The 20,072-nt window shown below is 42.7% G+C and overlaps 1 protein-coding gene across 7 annotated transcripts in view; it reads left to right on the top strand.

The window, feature by feature from the left end:
- The window catches only part of SZT2 (SZT2 subunit of KICSTOR complex), a 283,208-nt gene that overhangs the window by 163,823 nt on the left and 99,313 nt on the right, over positions 1-20,072 (top strand). For 5 of the 7 annotated variants that reach the window (XR_013622459.1, XM_078772210.1, XM_078772206.1 and 2 more), the window contains 5 exons: positions 430-525; positions 4,270-4,348; positions 9,248-9,430; positions 15,137-15,819; positions 16,013-16,121. Coding sequence is in view for 6 of the 7 variants with exons in the window: in XM_078772210.1 (XP_078628336.1) it covers positions 430-525; positions 4,270-4,348; positions 9,248-9,430; positions 15,137-15,819; positions 16,013-16,121 (1,150 nt within the window). In the remaining variant the exon portion in view is untranslated. The remainder of the gene's footprint in view (positions 1-429; positions 526-4,269; positions 4,349-9,247; positions 9,431-15,136; positions 15,820-16,012; positions 16,122-20,072) is intronic. The other 2 variants (XM_078772202.1, XM_078772217.1) reach the window with 1 other exon arrangement.

Raw genomic sequence — 20,072 nt, 5'->3', positions numbered from 1 at the left:
TTTTTCATTCATTGAGATCTGTGATGCAAAGCTTGTTACGGAGCTTGTACATAAATGACATTCAGGACAAAGGATTACAGGACATCAGTATTCTTTACATGAATTAGAAGGACATTGGTTGACAATGGGCAATGTATTTGATTTGAGCTTGAGTCCCAAGCACCTGAGTCCCAAGCACCTGAGTCCCAAAGTCGTAACCCACGGCTTGAGATGGGAATGCGAAACAGCTCAAACTGGTCTTGTCAGTATTGAAATTGCTATATGCTGGAGTTATTAAAAATGAAGTACTAATCATGTATCACATCTGCAGTGTAAAATGGAGGTGGTCACTCACTAAAGCTATTTTGAATAGTTTGGTCAGTAACAGATCCAAAATTACCACGTTGTACCAATCGTTAATGCTTCCTTGTGATGCTTCTGTTTGTGCAGTTACACATCCGAGGGTAGTATTTCTCTGAGTCGCTCACCTGTTCTACAAGGCTCTGTCCAACCAGCAGAAAACAACCTTCTGAGTGTGGAGTCCAGGTAAGAAGCTTTAAAGGCCAGGAGGGTAGGATTTGTGAAAAAAATGCATAATTGCAGCTTCGGATCTCATTGTGAATAACTGATGTGGTATGATTAGGCAAATTTGGTTGTTAGCTTATTTCGGTCATGCCAATAATTATTGCAGCTGCAGTGGTCATATAATATACTAGCTTGGCTCGGCTCGCTACGCTCGCCTAACCACGCATCGTTACCGGGGAGCGGGCTTATTTTAGCTGAGGCTAATGACTGTACCTGAGTTGCTGTGTTGTCATGATTTACACCAATCATAATACAAACAATTATTTTGCACAAATGTATTTGTAGTGTTTGTGATATTACATTTTTATAGGCAATTTAGGTTGAAGATTCAGGTTGAAAAAATATATAAAAATTCAAAAAAGAACCCCTCAGCACATACATACGGGAGGGTTAGGTGCATACTGGAAGTTTGGGACGATTACACCTCACCACCACGTAATTCAAAACACCTCACCACCACGTAATTCAAAACACCTCACCACCAAATAATTCAAAATACCTCATCACCAACTAATTCAAAATACCTCACCACCAACTAATTCAAAACACCTCATCACCAACTAATTCAAAACACCTCACCACCAAATAATTCAAAATACCTCATCACCAACTAATTCAAAACACCTCACCACCAAATAATTCAAAATACCTCATCACCAACTAATTCAAAACATCTCACCACCAAATAATTCTAAATACCTCATCACCAAATAATTCAAAACACCTCACCACCACGTAATTCAAAACACCTCACCACCATGTAATTCAAAACACCTCACCACCAAATAATTCAAAATACCTCATCACCAACTAATTCAAAACACCTCACCACCAAATAATTCAAAATACCTCATCACCAACTAATTCAAAACACCTCACCACCAAATAATTCAAAATACCTCATCACCAAATAATTCAAAACACCTCACCACCAAATAATTCAAAATACCTCATCACCAACTAATTCAAAACACCTCACCACCAAATAATTCAAAATACCTCATCACCAACTAATTCAAAACACCTCACCACCAAATAATTCAAAATACCTCATCACCAAATAATTCAAAATACCTCATCACCAAATAATTCAAAATACCTCATCACCAACTAATTCAAAACACCTCACCACCAAATAATTCAAAATAACTCATCACCAAATTATTCAAAACACCTCACCACCAAATAATTCAAAATACCTCATCACCAACTAATTCAAAACACCTCACCACCAAATAATTAAAAACACCTCACCATCAAGTAATTCAAAATACCTCATCACCAAATAATTCAAAACACCTCACCACCAAATAATCAAAATACCTCACCACCAAATAATTCAAAATACCTCATCACCAACTAATTCAAAACACCTCACCACCACATAATTAAAAACACCTCACCATCAAGTAATTCAAAACACCTCACCATCACGTAATTCAAAATACCTCACCACCACATCATTTAAAAACACCTCACCACCACGTCATTTAAAAACACCTCACCACCACATAATTCAAAATACCTCACCACCACGTGATTCAAAACCACCACCACGTTATTAAAAACACTTCACAACCACGGAAACAAAAGTTTCAGGGAGTAGTTCAGTGACAACAGACACTGCCCAGATATGTAGATATACAGTCACGTGAAAAAGTAAGTACACCCCATGTAAAGTTTTGACTTTTTCAACATACAGCTATTTGATCTTCATTTCAACAATATTGAGAGATAAAGGTGATATAATATAACAAATATCATAAAACATTTACATTTTGTAGTCCATTGTATAATTTAAATAAACATCATTGCAAATTTCACATGTGGAAAAAGTAAGTACACCCCTACGTTTATCACTACTTCAAATACCTAAAATTAGAATCAGGTGCACCAGCTCAGGTGCAAATGATGAGAACATCGTTAGAGAGGGTCTTGGAGGAACCTGTCTTATTCAAACCTCAGACATTTCGTTTGGTTTGCTCTTTGTTGTTGAAGTGTGCAGCGTCACCATGCCGAGATCAAAAGAGCTCTCTGAGGCCTTCAGAAAGAAGGTTATAGATACCTACGAGTCTGGGAAGGGATTTAAAAAGATCTCCAAACAATTTGAAATCAATCATTCGACTGTCCGGAAGATCATCTACAAGTGGAGAAGATTCCAAACAACTGCCAACCTGTTCAGGCCAGGCCGCCCCAGCAAGTTCAGCCCGAGAGCAGACCGCAAGATTCTGAAGGAAGTCTCTAAGAACCCCAGAATGTCATCATGGGACCTACTGGTAGCTCTTGCCACTGTTGATGTCAAATTGCACGAGTCTGCGATTAGAAAGAGGCTGCACAAATTTGATCTACATGGGAGGTGTGCCAGGAGGAAACCTTTGCTGTCCAGAAAGAACATTAGGGCAAGACTAAGGTTTGCCAATGAACCAAGGCAAAGACCAGCAATTCTGGAACAATGTGCTCTGGACAGATGAGTCAAAGGTGGAGATATTTCGCCACAGCACCAGAAGACATGTTTGGCGAAAACCAAAGACAGCATTTGACCACAAGAACCTGATACCAACTGTAAAGCATGGTGGTGGAAATATTATGGTTTGGGGCAGCTTTGCTGCATCACGGTCTGGGCAGCTCACCATCATAGAATCCACTATGAATTCTTCATTGTACCAGAGGGTGCTTGAGGATAATGTGAGGCCACCTGTCGGAAAGTTGAAGCTCAACCGAAGGTGGACCTTGCAACATGACAATGACCCTAAACATTCCAGTAAATCCACCAAGGAATGGCTGAAAAGAAAGAAATGGAGGGTTCTGGAATGGCCAAGTCAAAGCCCGGATCTAAATCCCATCGAGATGTTGTGGGGGGATTTTAAACTAGCTGTGCATGCAAGAAACCCCTCAAACATCACACAGCTGAAATAATTCTGCATGGAGGAGTGGGCAAAAATTTCTCCCAGTCGATGTCAGAGACTGGTATACAGTTATAAGAATCGCCAACTTGAGGTTGTTTCTGCCAAAGGGGGCAATACCACCTATTAGAGCCAAGGGTGTACTACTTACTTTTTCCACATGCGAAATTTGCATTTATGTTTATTTAAATTATACAATGGACTACAAAATGTAAATGTTTCATGATATTTGTTGTATTATATCACCTTTATCTATCAATATTGTTGAAATGAAGATCAAATAGTTGTATGTTGAAATATGTGGAAAAAGTCAAAACTTTACATGGGGTGTACTTACTTTTTCACGTGACTGTATCGATAAATGACTGTACCCGAGTTGCTGTTTTGTCATGGTTTACACCAATCATAATTCACACAATCATAATGCACAAATGTATTTGTAATATACGTGATATCACATTTTATGAACGATTTAAGTTGAAAACTTAAGTTGAAAAAAAAAAATTTCCCAAAAAAATTCCCCAAACAAAAATAATAAATTGGAACAATTTTCCAAAAAATGCCTTAGGACATACCGACGGGAGATGGGTGCATACCAGAAGTTTGGTACGATTTCACTAAAGTTTGAGGGAGTAGTTCAGTGACAAGACAACACAACACAGACACTGCACAGATATATATTTATATAGATATCTGAATGAAATAATCTGAAATAATTTTAAGTAGAACATAAAAAATTACAATGCTTGTAGATTATGTGGATTAAAAAGAAATATATACCTTTGCTTTTCTGCTTGGGTAGGCTGGAGGATGCCGTGCCAGGGTCACTGGACAAACTTACAGAAGAACATCGGCAGGCTGTCTTGGATACTGTGAGCCAGGTGATCCTGTCTTTCACTCTTTTATGTCTCCACTGTTAACAATTTGTCCATGATTATCAAGATCGATTCAGGCCAACCCCTGCTCTGCAGGGAAAAGTGGCCTCTAAAGGTGGTTCTTGTTCTTCTAATCAAGATCGATTGTTGGTAATGGCAAAACACTACATGTAGTCTGTTGTACACCGAGCTCTGTCTTGCGTACTTCCTGTATGGCCTTTCCACTTGCAATGGTGAGCACTGATGATGTGCAGTTAAATCAACAGCTCCAACCTTATCACGGTTTATTCAAATGTGTGCTTTTAAAATTCGTGAGCTTGCTCTACATTAGAGCTTAAATTAATATTTAAAATGACTGAATTTGAATTGGTGGGTATACAAATTTTAAGTAGACCAGCATCAGAAGCAATAATGGGACAACAATATTAAAGCATGCATCGATTCACTTGTGTTACTTTTGAAGTGGCTAACTGGGGTCGATGACAATGGCCACACAAACAGAATTTAACATGATTAAAAAAAATATTTGGTGATATGCTGGAATGATGCCGGTGGTAAGATGGAGATCAAGCTATTATAGAGAATGACAATAGATGGACATCCCCACAAGCCAGATCCAATAAAAAGTATGAACCATACATCTTTCACATCCGTCAAATTATTTGACACTAGTGAGATACCCGTGCTACGCACGGGTGGAAGGCCGGAAGCAAACAGGCAATGCAGACACGGCGAATGCTAAAGCTTGAAATCAATAAATTCCACATTCCTGTAGCACCCTCAGTCGCACGTCAGACATGGACAGCGTTTTTTTTTTTTTTTTTTTTTTTTTTTTTAATACAAGATCGAGGCTCGTGAAAGAGCTAACATTAATCACACAAAAAGTCAACCGACACATAAAACACAAAATAAGGGGAGCGGAACACAAGATGGGGAGAGAGGGGGAAGGACACAAACACAACATTTGAGAGCAAGACACCGAGAGAAATGTGGGAGGGGGAGGGCTTGGAGGGAGGGGTGGTAGAGGTTTCAAACATATCAACACTGCAAGGAATTCCAGGAAAGAAGTTGGAATTTAAAAAAAAAAAGTATATCTGGGGTGAAAATTAGCGGGGGTAGAAAAGATCAAGGTTTTGGATGGGGGAAGATAAGAGATGGTGGTGAACAGCTGTTTTAAAGACCTGGACGGAGGAGTGGGATGGAAGGGAGTGGGGGAGTTTGTTCCAGAGGCAGGAGAAAAGGGGAATGAAAGAGTGAAGGTGAGCAGAGAGCCTAGATTTTGGCTGTTTAACCATAAGAGGGTTGCTGGCAGATCTTGTGTGACCTCGAGGAATATTAGGGGGACAGAGCACAGAGAGAGAGCTGGGGGAGCAAGGCCGGGGAGGAGTCGGTAGAAGACAGAAAGACCACCAACCTGCCTGTGGTGAGTGAGTGAAAGGCCCTCGGAGTTAGCTTCATCGCAGGAGATTCCAATGATTCTGAAAGCTTTGGTTTCAACAGCGTGAAGCCGAGCTAGGTGTGAGGCAGGAGCACCGGCCCAGAGGGGGGAACAGTATTCCATTGAGCTGCGGATGAATGCCTTGTATGTGGTGAGGAGCTCAGGTGTGCCAAGGAAGGACTTCGCATGACGGAGGATGCCCAGTCGGCGACTGGCTTTGGAGGCCAGCTTGGAAATGTGGTTTTCCCAAGAAAGATCATGGCAGATAGTGAGACCCAAAAGCTTGAGCGACAGAACTTATTGGAGAGGATTGTTGAGAAAGTAGATGGGAGGGTTTTCCAGACAGTCTTTTCGGAGAGACATAGTAAGAGTGTGGGATTTGTCAGGATTGAAAGACATGGTCCACTTGCTTGACCAGTCTGTGATTTTGTCCAGGTCTGCAGAGAGTGAGGAGCCTCCAGACTGCCGATCTGAGGGATGACGAATGGAGCAGATGAGGAAAAGATAGTGGAGTCATCAGCAAAGAGATAGAGAGGATTTTCCAGAGAGTCGGAGAGATCATTGATGAAGACCAGAAATAGCACAGGGCCCAGAACACTACCTTGGGGAACTCCAGCCAGAACAGGAAGGGGAGATGAGAGAAATCCATTCAGGGCCACACGTTGCCTACGACCAGAGAGGAAGTCCGCAAGCCATGAGTGGAGATTTCCATGGATACCATAGGAGGAGAGTTTGGTGAGCAGAGCTGTGTGCCAGACCGTATCGAAGGCACGTGATATGTCAAGGGAGACAGCTCTGATTTCCTGTTTGGCATTGAGGACCTCCATCCATTGTTGAGACAGCAGAAGCAACATGTCCAGAGTAGAATGACCTGGTGTGAATCCAAATTGATGATCAGAGATCAAGCCATTGGAGAAGAGGAAGGATTTGATATCCGAAGCAATGATGGATTCCATGACTTTGCTGATAATTGGGAGCAGGCTGATTGGTCTGTAGTTGCAAGGATCTGTTTTTGCACATTTTTGTGTAAAGCGGTAATGTTTGCTGATTTCCAAGATGCTGGCAGATGACCTTGAGCAAAAGAGAGGGTGAAAAGAACAGAGAGAGGGTGCGATAGAGCGGCAGAGGAGGATTCTAGGACCCGTGGGCTGATGCCGTCTGGTCCAGTTGCAGAATTAGAGTCGAGGTTTGACAAAAACTTCTCCACCTTGTCAGGAGAGAAGGACACAGAGTCCAGGAGCAGTTGGGTTCGACTGGGAAAGGTGGGAACAGAGAGAGATGGGTTTGGGACACAAGATTTGGAGGCAAACACAGAGTTGAGGCAATCGGCTTTGTCACGTGCGGAGTCAACTGTGTAGCCATTTGAGGTAAGGGAGTGGATGAAGGAGGAACAAACACCAGAAACGGATTTGACCAGACGCCACCAGGATTTGGAGGAAGGAGACAGGTTTGAGAGTTCAATCTTGAGTGTGGAGAGATAGTGCTTCCTGGCACTCCTGAGGGTAGACACACACTTGTTCCAAGCTTGGTGGAAGGAACTGAGATTGCCTTCAGTTGGATTTGCCTTCCAAGAGGCAAAGGCAAGTTGTTTCAGGGCAACTTCCTCACCACAAGATTCAGTGTACCATGGACGGGAGGAAGGGTACGACAACTGAAGACGAGATGGGATAAATCTGTGCATGAGAGAGTGCAGTTTACTTTGTAAGAATTCCCAGGAAGAATTGATGTCAGAGGCAGTAGAGATGGGAGACCAGTCCAGATGATTGATGGCTGCTTGCAGACCATGCCAGTCAGCCTGAGTGAAATTGCAGACTCGTCGGCGCTGAGGAGGCTCTCTGAGAATGGCCAGAGAGATGTCCGCTTTAACAAGCACATGATCAGAAGATCCGATTGGAGCAGAAGAAGGAAGAGCAGCAGACATTTGCAGGGAAGTTTGTCATAACCAAGTCTAGAAGAGAAGATACTCCATTGACTGAGATCCGGGTCGGGAAATTGACAGATTGTGTCAGGCCCAATGAGTCGCAGAAGTCCTTTGCTGAGGTGCCATGGCTGGTGAGAGAGGAACCCACACCCAACCAGCTGGCATGTTGACAGTTGAAGTCGCCACATATGAGGAAGAGAGAGTTTGGATGAGTTGTTGATGAGTTTGTGAAGGACTTCCATGAAAAACGTACCCGTTCTCAAACAAACGGGTACGTTCATGTATAGAAACATCGATCGTGGGTCCTTAGCGAATCTGCATATGGTGATCCGCGAAGTTCACGTTTAGAAGGTAGAAACCATCACGGCATGTCGTCATTTACTTGAACTCGATTTCTCTTTTTTCATTCCAAACAACATACCTCCAATCACAAATTAATCACAAAATAAACTTTCAACAACATTGTTTATGTTTCCTTCATTGTAAAACCTACCAAGTCAACAGTTAAAAGGACTTTGAGCTGATAGGTGTTACGGCCTTGGCAAGATCGATGGAGACAGCGATCTGTTAGCGTATTCACCGCCCAAATAGCTATGTGGAATTCTCTCATGTAGAGGTTAAACGATACAGCTGTTACGGCCTTGGCAAGATCGATGGAGACAGCGATCTGTTCGCGTATTCACCGCCCAAATAGCTTTGTGGAATTCTCTCATGTAGAGATTAAACGTTACGGCTGTTACGGCCTTGGCAAGATCGATGGAGACAGCGATCTGTTAGCGTATTCACCGCCCAAATAGCTATGTGGAATTCTCTCATGTAGAGATTAAACGATACAGCTGTTACGGCCTTGGCAAGATAGATGGAGACAGCGATCTGTTAGCGTATGCACCGCCCAAATAGCTATGTGGAATTCTCTCATGTAGAGATTAAACTCACGTCGTTTGAACTTTGGCCGAGGTCATTATTTACTTTTAATGATGTTTATATATGAATCAAAAAGAAGATAATTCGTTTTGGGTCGTCCTTTCCACATATCTCGTGGGATTGTGAGTTGGAGAGACGACCGTGCTGGCGGGGAGGGGGTTGGCATTCTCTCAAGCAAGGATTCAACCCATGTCCTTATAAAAGGTCTTTGTCTGAGGTCACCGAGTCCGATCGATGCAGCTGTGCAGCACAGCCATGCAGTGCAACCGTGCGGCGATCGGTGCAGCCGTTTGTGCGGCACCCGGGAAAATAAAGTAATGCGGGAGTCCAAACCTGAAAATGCTGGAGGCCAAAGCTGAAATTGGAAAAACGATATAGCCTATTTTACTCCAGGAGATCCCAGGATTACCCACACAAAATATTGTTGCGATCGGTTCAGCCGTTTTTGCGGTACCTTCAAACGGACAGACAGACAGACAGACGGACGGACGGACATTTGGTGAATTATAGTAAGATTGTGAGAACGAATACAAAGGCCTTTCCTAGTTTGCTTGCAGATTTGTTTAATGCACGCAATCCCAAGTTCTCAATGTATGGTGATACTTTTGATATGCTTAAACAGGTGAAGTGGCTGCTGCAAGATGAGATGGTATCTGCGCTGCGCTCTCAGCCTATCACAGCAGCCAACCTTCAAGCTGCAGTAAGACATGCAGGATGCTGGGCTGGACGGGGTGCCTGTTTGGCCGAGATTCTTCCACTACAGTTTGTCTTTGGTGCAGAGCAGTCTCTGCCTCCCTTCCTTAAGGTGTGTCTCCTTTTCTGACCATTGCCTATCCTTCCCCTTTTCTGACCATTGCCTGTCCTTCCATGTACTTGCTGCTCTCCGATCTGTAGCTTATTTTGCCCAAGATATTTTTCGACAGTTAACGTAATGTAGACTGTGTAGTCAATTCAAATGCAAGGTGATCGATTAGCATTGGTTGTTGTTTTTATTATTTTTTCTTTTACAATGGTTGAAGATTCATGGAGAAGTTAATACAGAAATCACATGCAGGATAAAGACTGTTTGAAATTATGATTTGCAGAATATAACTAGAACGCCACTCAGTAGAGCGCATACTCCCGCCATGGGTCAAGTTGGAATAGTACGATTTCACAAAAGTTTGAGGGAGTAGTTCAGTGACAACACAAGACAAGACAACACAAGACAGACACTGCACAGATATATATTTAGATTATATAGAAGATAATGTTAAAAAAAAACAAGGCGATTTCACTTACATTTTTTGATTCAGCGTTCAATTCTATATAAGTGAGTGTATTTTGAGGCATGTGTGACTTCAAATAAAATTGTAAGCCAGGAAAAACGTTCGTTTCATTCCTTAGGGATACAACATGTAAAACCGGCCCAAACGTCAAAACAAAACTCGCTCATTTTAAGTCGTACAATCTAATGCGACCACTCATTCTTCTGGGAAGAATCCCGTGCACATGCTTGTCACACTTATAACTCACCTAAGTCTTTATAAGTTCATCAAATACTGACACCGCGATTGACATTCGCTGAGGTAAATGTTGATATCTCTTCTGAAGTAAAAAAGAAAAAAGAAAAAAAACAGTTTTAAAGCATTATACGTATCAAACGATACATTTTATGAAAAGGGGAAACCGAATACACACTTTGGTGGTTTTAAAATGACAGAATATGTCTTTATTAGAAAAAAAAAAGAACCTTGAAGACGACGCTGCTAACAAAATACACCGCTCTAATGCATAACCATGAGTTTAAACTACATTTACAACAAATATGAAAACTATTTTCAGATCACAATGTTAAATATAGAATATATAGAAGATAATGTTTAAAAAAAATGAGCCCTATCTTCCAATGGTAAACAATCCTTCAAAAAATTCCTGGATCCGGAATAATATCCTGAGCTTCACCAAAAACTAATCAATTCTTCCTTATCCCAAGGGCAATCATCCCACCAACTTTCATCCAAATCCGTTCAGAACTTTTCCAGATATCTTGTTCACAAACACGCGAACACACACACACACACACACATACACGGACACGATCGAATGCATTACTCCCTGGCGGGAGCAAAGATAAATTTATAAATTAGACATGAATTTGACATTGAATTTTATTTTTATTTTCAATTTGACATTGAAAAAACATTGACATTTGCAATATAAATTTGACATGCAGAAATCACATGCAGATAATTATTATCCAGAAAGAGCATAATAAGCTTGTTACAACTTACATACAGGTCAGGTGGGTCGACGACAACCGTTGACGACCTGATGGTGCGTAGGCGAGATAGGGGGCACCTCCGGGACACAAAGGTGATCCCGGGGAAGGAGGCTGTTTCACAGCACCACTTGGTTGTCTGCGACATAAGGGTGAAAGGTGCGAGGAGAGCTCGGCGGATGAAGTACGAACCGACAATCAAGGTGTGGAGGTTGAAAGAGGCGACAGTAAGGGAGGCATTAAAAGAGAGGCTGAGTAGGGTAGATGATGATGTGGTTGAGCTTGAAAGTGGTTGGATGTCAATGAAAGATATTCTGTTGGGAGCCGTTGGTGAGGTATGTGGATGGACAAAAGGACCACCAAGGGACTCGGAAACATGGTGGTGGGATGATGAAGTTGGAAAGAGGATTGACGAGAAGAGGAAGAAGCTCAAGGAGTGGCAGAAGGCGAAGGGGACGGGGGCAGAAAAGCAGAGCATGAAAGTTATAAGGCAGCCAAGTAGGCTGCAAAGAAAGAGGTAGCAAAGGTGCAGGAGGCATGTCGGAAAATACAAGGACAACGCTTGGATTCGGAAGAGGGTCAGAGAGCGGTATTCAGGATTGCAAAGCAGATAGCGAAAGAGAGGTGTGATGTGATGGGGGTGAGTTGCTTGAAGGATGAAGTGGGACAAATCGTTGTGGACCCAGATGGAATTAAAGCAAGATGGCAGAGATATATGAAAACGCTGTTGAGTGCAGAGAATGAATGGGATGGCAACATAGTGAGTAACCCAGTTTTAGGACTGGCAGAGAAGATAACTGAGAAGGAAGTTAAGGAAGCGATAAAAGCAATGAAGAGTAGAAAAGCGGGAGGGCCGACGGGAGTTGTGGGAGATATGTTGAAGGCAGCAGGAAGTTGGGGTGTGAAGAGAATGACAGATATGTAATCTGGTGGTGAAAGAAGGCCGCATTCCAGTGGATTGGGAACTGAGTTCCCTCGTCCCTCTATACAAGGGGAAAGGTGACCCTCTAGACTGTGGCTCGTATCGAGCGATAACGTTATTGGAGCATGGAATGAAGGTATTGGAAAGGGTGTTGGAGAGGAGGATAAGGAAGAAAGTGAAGATTGACGAAATGCAGTTTGGATTTATGCCAGGAAGAGGAATGACAGACGCACTTTTTATTGTAAGGCAGTTGCAGGGAAGTACATGGAGAAGAGGAAGAAGTTGTTTCTTGGGTTTGTTGATCTGGAGAAAGCATTTGATAGGGTTCCACGCGAAGTAGTGACATGGGCTTTGAGGAAGTTAGGAGTGGAGGAATGGTTGATCAGAGTCGTGATGGCAATGTACAAAAGAGCGCGCACAGCTGTAAGGATGAAGGACGGGAACAGTGTTGAGTTTGAGGTGAAGGTGGGAGTGCATCAGGGGTCGGTATTAAGTCCACTACTATTTGTAGCTGGGATGGAGGTGCTGGCTCAGAACGTAAAGGAGGTTTTACCGTAGGAGTTGTTGTATGCAGATGATCTGGTGTTGATTGCGGAAAGTATGGATGGACTGAAGGAAAAGATGAACAAGTGGAAGGAATGTATGGAGACAAAAGGTCTGAAGGTGAATATCGGAAAGACGAAGGTAATGGCAAGTGGTAAAGCATGTGGTGAGGTGGAAAGAACTGGGAAGTGGCCGTGTGCTGTATGCAGGAAGGGTGTCGGAGTGAACTCCATTCAATGTACAATGTGCGCTGAGTGGGTTCATCAAAAATGTAGTGGTCTGAGAGGGTCATTAACCAGTGTGGCAGCTACATTCAAATGTAAGGGGTGCACAGAGGGAGCTACAGATGGAGGAAATGTTGAATTGGATCTTAGAGAAGGCATGAAGCTGGAAGGTGTGAAAACATTTTGCTACCTCGGAGACGTGCTGAATGGAGAAGGTGGATCAGACTCGGCAACGGTTGCTCGAGTGAGATGTGCATGGAAGAAGTTTCGGGAACTGAGTGGCGTGCTGATGAGGAGGGGAGTGTTGTTGAAGCTGAAGGGAAAGGTGTATGCTGCATGTGTGAGAACTGTTATGATTTATGGGAGCGAGACATGGGTAATGTGCGTAGAGCAGCAACGAAGGCTGGAAAGGGTGGAAATGCAAATGGTTCGGTGGATGTGTGGAGTGTCGTTGAGAGAGAGGAAGACAAATGATGAATTGCGAAAGATGATGGGAAAGAGCCTGTGATTGATGCTGTGAAGCAAAACAGGTTGAAATGGTTTGGTCATGTGTTGAGGAAGGATGAAAGTGACTGGTTGAGAAGAGTGATGGAAATGAATGTAGAAGGAAGTAGAGGACGGGGAAGACAGAGAAAGACTTGGCTAAAGATGGTGGAAGAAGAAATGCGGGCAAGGGGGTTAACAAGGGGGGATGCAGAAAATAGGGCAAAATGGAGAAGATTGTCATGGGGACCGCAAGGCTAACCCCCGCTCTGGCAGGGAAAATGGCCTTAAAATGCATGTTGTTGTTTGTTGTTGATAAAGACATTAGGAGACATTATTGTGTACTTTTGCTTTAATTACAAGGACATCATTAGACAATGGTCAAATATATTGTATTATTAGAGTTGGCTGTTGGATCGAGTTAATTTTCCCATTAACTGATGTGAGTTTTATTCTCATGGCTGCTCATTCTCGCCAACTCTCGGGTAGCAAGCTTCACTTAAGGGAGGTATTTGTCCTGCAGTGGGCTGAAATAGGGTGGTTTGAGATATAAAGGAGTTTAACGCTGGATTCCCAGCATCATGTGCCATCGGTGCCAATGTATTATTACTTTGAAGTGGAAGGGGGTGAGGGAGGGGAAATCCATATCTAGACTGTGCTAAGTGTAACATGGTTTGTGTGTTTCAAGTAAGTTAGATTGCCATGTATCAGAGACCTGTTAAAGTAAGTAGTTTTGGTACACGTCATGTTTAGGAGGCAGCGTATGTAATTTATAGACACGATAGTCAGGGTAATATTGTATGCGGAAACACCTCTTGTTTGCGGGTCATGCCAGTTGAGGACTTCCAGTCACAATACGAGCAAAGGGAAAGCGTCACGCTCTAAAAAAGCCGATCACGATCTGTCCTGCCAGGGTGTGTTGTGGGACCCAGAAGGTGTGTGTGTGTGTGTGTGTGTGTGTGTGTGTGTGTGTGTGTGTGTGTGTGTGTGTGTGTGTGTGTGTGTGTGTGTGTGTGTGTGTGTGTGTGTGTGTGTGTGTGTGTGTGTGTGTGTGTACGCACGCACACATGTGTGTATGTATATATATATATATATATATATATATATATATATATATATATATATATATATATATATATATACTGTATATATATATATCTTCATAATATAATAGAACATTCTTAAAATTATGATTTTGGTGTATGCCGTGTGCCACAGCACATTGACCACTGAAGGTAGGCTGAGCCGGGTGTGCCTGCTAGTTTAAGTAATGCTTTAACCAATTGAATTTTATGAGGATTCATTGCTTTTCCTTAAGCTGCCATTGTTGTCTTTACTTAATTGTCTTTTTTTGTCGTATTCATTTTTCATTGAAGGATCAAATTTGCAAGAATAAGGGTAATAAGGATGCAGGAGGTCAATTATTCACCCGGCCTGCATTCTGCTGCATTGTTTCCAATTTTTGGGGTTTTTTTTTTTTTTTTTTCTATATACAAGATCGAAGCTCGTGAAAGAGCTAACATTCATCACACAAAAATTCAAACCGACACACAAAACACAAAATAAGGGGAGCGGTAAACAAGATGGGGAGAGAGGGGGAAGGACGGACACAAGCACAACATTTGAGAGCAAGGACATCGAGAGAACTGTGGGAGGGAGAGGGCTTGGGTGGAGGTGGGAGAGGTATAAAACATAAGGACACTGCAAGGACTTCCAGGAAAGAAGTTGGAATTTCAAAAAAGTGTATCTGGGGTGAAAATTAGTGGTGCTAGAAAAGATCAAGGTTTTGGATGTGGGAAGATATGAGATGGTGGTGAACAGCTGTTTTAAAGACCTGGAGGGAGGATGTGGTGCAATATTTGTGCAGTGGTGCAGTGGTGTGGTGTTGTTTGGTGTTGTGTTTGTGCAGTGGTGCAATGCAGTACTGTGCAGTGCAGTGGTGCAACAATTTGTGCAGTGGTGCAATATTTCCTCTTCTTTCCTATACTTTTGACTCGTAATATTCCTAATTAACCGCTCTTTATAACATTGTTTGCCTCCAATTTTCTCTTTACCTTTCCTTGCACAAATGCCATGCAGGCTTTTGAACGAATTGCTTTGGAGCCAGGCTACTGCCTTTGCAAGGAGGGTGATCTCTACTATCTTTGCTTGGACAAATCAACTTGTCCTTCACCCAACTCACAACACTCTCCTCAAGTTTCTATCTTCCCTTCTTGCATTCTTCAAAACTCATCAAAGGCTTTTTCATCGCCCAAAGGGGAGCAAGACACATTGGACGTTCATAGGAATTTGCAGACTATTGATATACAGGAACAAGAAATCCAAGAAAGGGTAAAGGGATTGACGAGTGTTGCAGTGATCAGTGTGTCAAGGAACAACACTGATAACCTGGAAACTGAGTCAATGAGGAGTTTAGATGGAGCAGCAGTAAAAGGAGTGGAGACAATCTGCAAAGATGACATTTTGGCAGAATGCAAGGACGAAAAACTGATAGATGTGGAAAAGGAAATTATCGGTTCAGAGAAAGGGGTCATGGAAAGTGATATTGGAATGGAGATTACAAAAGTGATGGAGAGGCATGACATTGATGAAATGCCGAGCATTGCTGAACAGACAAAACATGAGATGCTACATGGAAGTGCGGCCAAGAATTTTGAGAAACCTGACAGGACAACATTGGATGAAGAAACTCCTCTTCTGCCAGACTTTTGGCTCATTGTTCGTGTACAGCCGGATCGTTTGCAGATCTTCACTCATGCACGGTACGATGAACACATTTGCAGACTTGCATCCATCAAAATTTGCATGTAGACTTCCTCATGATGTCACTTTGTGAATGAGTACAAAAATGTACTCAATCACTCATGGAATCACACTTTTGCTGAAATGTTATTGGGCTATAAGGGCCAGTGTAGGACCTGTCTTCTAAGTGAGTACAACGCGAGCTGTGTGCAGCAGCCCAGTGATTGGAAATGAGGTCCGGGGAGAGGCTGAACCGGAATACCTGCGAATGCACCATGCTGTGCTGCGCCTTGCGGGAGAGGCTTGCCGACTATGCAACCAGGTTGGACTCTGTTTTATTTGTCGATATTTATCTATTCCTTTATTTTTTATACAGATAAGGCTCATGAAGGAGCTGAACAACATTGGACAAGAACACACTGATAAACCACAGCAAGGGGAGAGGACTAATGGGTTAAAGGGGAACGGGCTCTTACTTCGGTGACAAAAAGATAAGAAGTTGAAATTTGGAGAGACCATAAGGTGTAATGATAGGGGGCACACTTCAACGCCATAAGGGAGTGGGACAAGTCGACAGACTTTTGGATGTTGAAATAATAGGGCCTGTTAGTGGTGATGATCTTGTGGTGATTACAATCAAGTTTAGTTGTCTTGTTTATTGTTTTTCTGTTGTATTGTCATTTATATTTTTACGGCGAAGCCCATAGGGCAAAGCCGTCTAGAACAGTGTTTGTCCGCCTGTATGGATGTATGTATGTATGTATGTCCCCTCAAACGTATACCAATCAGAGCTGAGGATTTGGTCACATGACAGGGTGATGTGATTACATCTGATGTCATTACGGCGGTGCTGCGGCTGACTCTCCACACTCCGGCATTTTGATTCCAATTCGTTCAAGCCGAACATATCGTCGAACCTGTCAGATATCACAATCGCCATGCTCTACCTTTACGTTTTTCATTCAGTGTAAAACACATACAAACCGATTGTTAAAATGATCATCAAGTATTGAAAGCATCGGCGTTACGTCTCTTGCAACAAAACGGTACGTATAGGCTTTATGCCTACCCTTCGGACTGCTTCGGGCAAATTAAGCCCAGGTTTCTTAATACAGTAGTGTATCGTTTCAGTCGTATCGTTTTCGTAATAGTAATAACTAGCTGAAACCCGTGGAACATCCACGGAAGGGAGGATGTGGTGTATAGATAGAGTGTACCATTATGGATGGCATAGGGGATTTGCTTGTCCGAGTAAGAGTTAGGAAGAAAGATGAGAATGAAGAGTGCGTATATGAACAACGATCGCCGACACCGGCACAAATGCATGCTCTGGATTGTCAACTCAGTGGACGGCTTGCTTTCGCCTTCGCCTGTCCAATCAGCGGATGGCTTGCTTCGCCTTCGCCCAGCAGACGCCAATACGATGGCGTCGTAAGATGGCGTCGTATCGGCAGTTAATCGGATGCTTTTGGGCCCCAACGTCGGCTAATTCAGATTTTTCGAGTATGGCTGTAGGTGATAAACAAAGAGCGTGGTTCGTAGATCGTAAATCCATTAGTGCCGTGGGCATCGGGTCACTGGGTGCAGCGTAAAAGGGATAACAAAGTCGAGTCCTTACGCTATTATTATATAGACTTGCCGAAACCCGTGGAACATCCACGGAAGGGAGGATGTGGTGTATGGATAGAGTGTACCAATATGGATGGCATAGGGGATTTGCTTGTCCGAGTAAGAGTTAGGAAGAAAGATGAGAATGAAGAGTGCGTATATGAACAACGTATTTATTACAATCTACTTAAATGACAACGCTACGATATACTTTTGAAAAATGAATGGATTCGTAATCGGAATCGGCATAGCACCACTCTGGCCATTTTTTATGAGACTATATGGTGTGGGTTGGATTTGTGTGAACAAAATCAAGAAAAAGGCGACACTTTGTAGAATCCAACTTACACTGTGTATAAAGTGTCACCTCCTGACTTTGTATTTTATATTGTTAGAGACAAAACAAACACTAAATAACATAGCCACATACCAAAAACGTGTATTTTCAATTTTCACTTGTGCAAAAATGCTACTCACAATTACATCGCCTGTGCGTCGGCCTGTGATTGAGCCAGAGAGTTGGCCTGTGAGTCAACTTCCTTTCCAATGTCTGCAAGAGTTGAAATACTGATTGTGCATGTGTAAAATTATATGAAAGAAGAACATGCATATCAATAGACGATGCCATTGAAAAGGAGCGCAGCTGTCAATAGAAAAGGATGTCTGACTTATCATTTTGACATTATTGCACAGGAAATGACAAACAAAGAAACAGTTCATTTCCATCGGGTAATATTACGATGAGAGATCAGCTGATACCTTTATTATGTCCATCAGCATCCATGGCACTTAGGAAAAAAAAAAACGTGGCATCAGCCAGCCGCAGCCAACTATCACGTACCGTCTCGAAGGCAATGCCATCCTTTTATCTCTTCGTATACACCTCACTGATTTCTACCTTATCGTGAACAGGGTAAAGCCTACTTTGATAATCATGAACGGTGGCAGATGCAGGAGCGAAACGTAAGCGTAGGCCTCGGCCCTACCTATCCAGTTGTTGTTTCCGTTGTGTAAGGGGGGAAAAAAACAAACATTTTGGCCTCAGACCTTTGAGAGTACGTCGTTCCGTGAACTTTTTGAACGGGCCTCGTATGCCATGCTTCGTCAACGTTGGGTTGTTTTTAAATGATTTGAAGGATTAACTTAAGCACCGTGAATAGAGCAGATACTGATGGGCTGCTGATCGGTTTCACTTCGTTGTTATCACGGTATATGGAAGAAATTATGGTAAACCCACCTGATGAGGTTAGCGAACACCGCCATCGATGACACCGGCACAAATGGCGGAACAGATGGATTCTTCTTCATCGCATTGCATCGCATTCTCTTCCTGTGAAACTGTTTCATAGAACTGTGTCGTTTATGTACATTTTTAGCCGCGCCGCAGACGCTGCTCATAGAGTGCACTCTGCTGTTGTTGTTGTTACCACATCTTCTTCTTCTTCTTCTTGTTGTTGTTGTTCTTGCAGAGAAGACAAAACCTCAAAGCTCCACCCATTCTGGGAACCATAGCTCCACCCATTCTGGGAGAGCCTTCATAAAAACAAATATCCACCATTTTATTAACTCGCATAGCTTTGAGGCCTGTTTTGTAGGCCCGTGGTGTCTTCCTCTCACACAGTTTTCTTTCAAATCAAATTCGATATATCATTTCATTTTTCACAGTCGCCAACATAGTTTTAGACTCGGTTGAAAAAAAACGGGAAGAAAATGCGATGAAAGTTGCCCTTTATAGAACGAAATGAATTCTCAAAGGCCTGTAACTTCAAGTCCATTGACATATATTTTTTTAAAATCGCGGCATGCTCAGTCATACACCGCCCGAAATAAGAGACGGGAAAATGCCGAGATATATATATTTTGTTTAAATCGCGGCATGCTCAGTCATACACCGCCCGAAATAACAGACGGGAAAATGCCGAGATATATTAAAAATTCGTCCATTTGATGACAATCGTCACGATGAAATATTTAATTTATACGTCGTCACAATAATGTGGAGAGAGGAGCATAGCTTCGTTCACGTGTCGCCACATACGGGAAATTGCCGAGATTTTTTTTTTTTTACATCGCGGCATGGTCAATCATACACCGCCTGAAATAACAGACGGGAAAATGCCGAGATCATAGATATATATATATAGATTGGCAGTTGCCGGCCAATCGCAAGCGGCCGAGCGAGATTTGCGTCCGCCATCTTGCCACAGGATAACTGGGCGTTGTCATCAATCTGCGCTGCTGGTAGCCAGTGGTAGGTGCCACGTCTTAATGAAGTCTGACGTCGGCCAGGCTTCAAATATCACAATGTGCTTTAGGCCTTTGCTGTAATTATATTTTGAAAGGAGTGGGAAGTCAGAAGATGTTTGGAGACTCTTGTAACGGGCTCGAGAGAGGAAAAGGAAGACGTGACTGGCACTGACAGCTCTTGTTTCAGGATTCGCGATGGTACTCTATATCAGCCTGTGGATATGGCCTGTTGTTTGTTCAGCGATTTGTTGACCATTCAACAAGGATAAATGCAAAGTCATGCATATTGGTCCTGGCAACAAACATATCGACAACATGGAAGATAAAGAATTGAGCGAAACATCACCAGAAAATGAATCTTGGTGTACGGATTAATATAATGATCTCAAACCCAGACTGCAATGCTCCAAAGCCACAG

This window comes from Myxine glutinosa, chromosome 1, assembly GCF_964187855.1.
Source record: "Myxine glutinosa chromosome 1, kmMyxGlut1.1, whole genome shotgun sequence".
In the NCBI taxonomy this organism is placed as follows: Eukaryota; Metazoa; Chordata; class Myxini; order Myxiniformes; family Myxinidae; genus Myxine; species Myxine glutinosa.
This window is presented reverse-complemented; position numbering and strand designations above follow the sequence as displayed.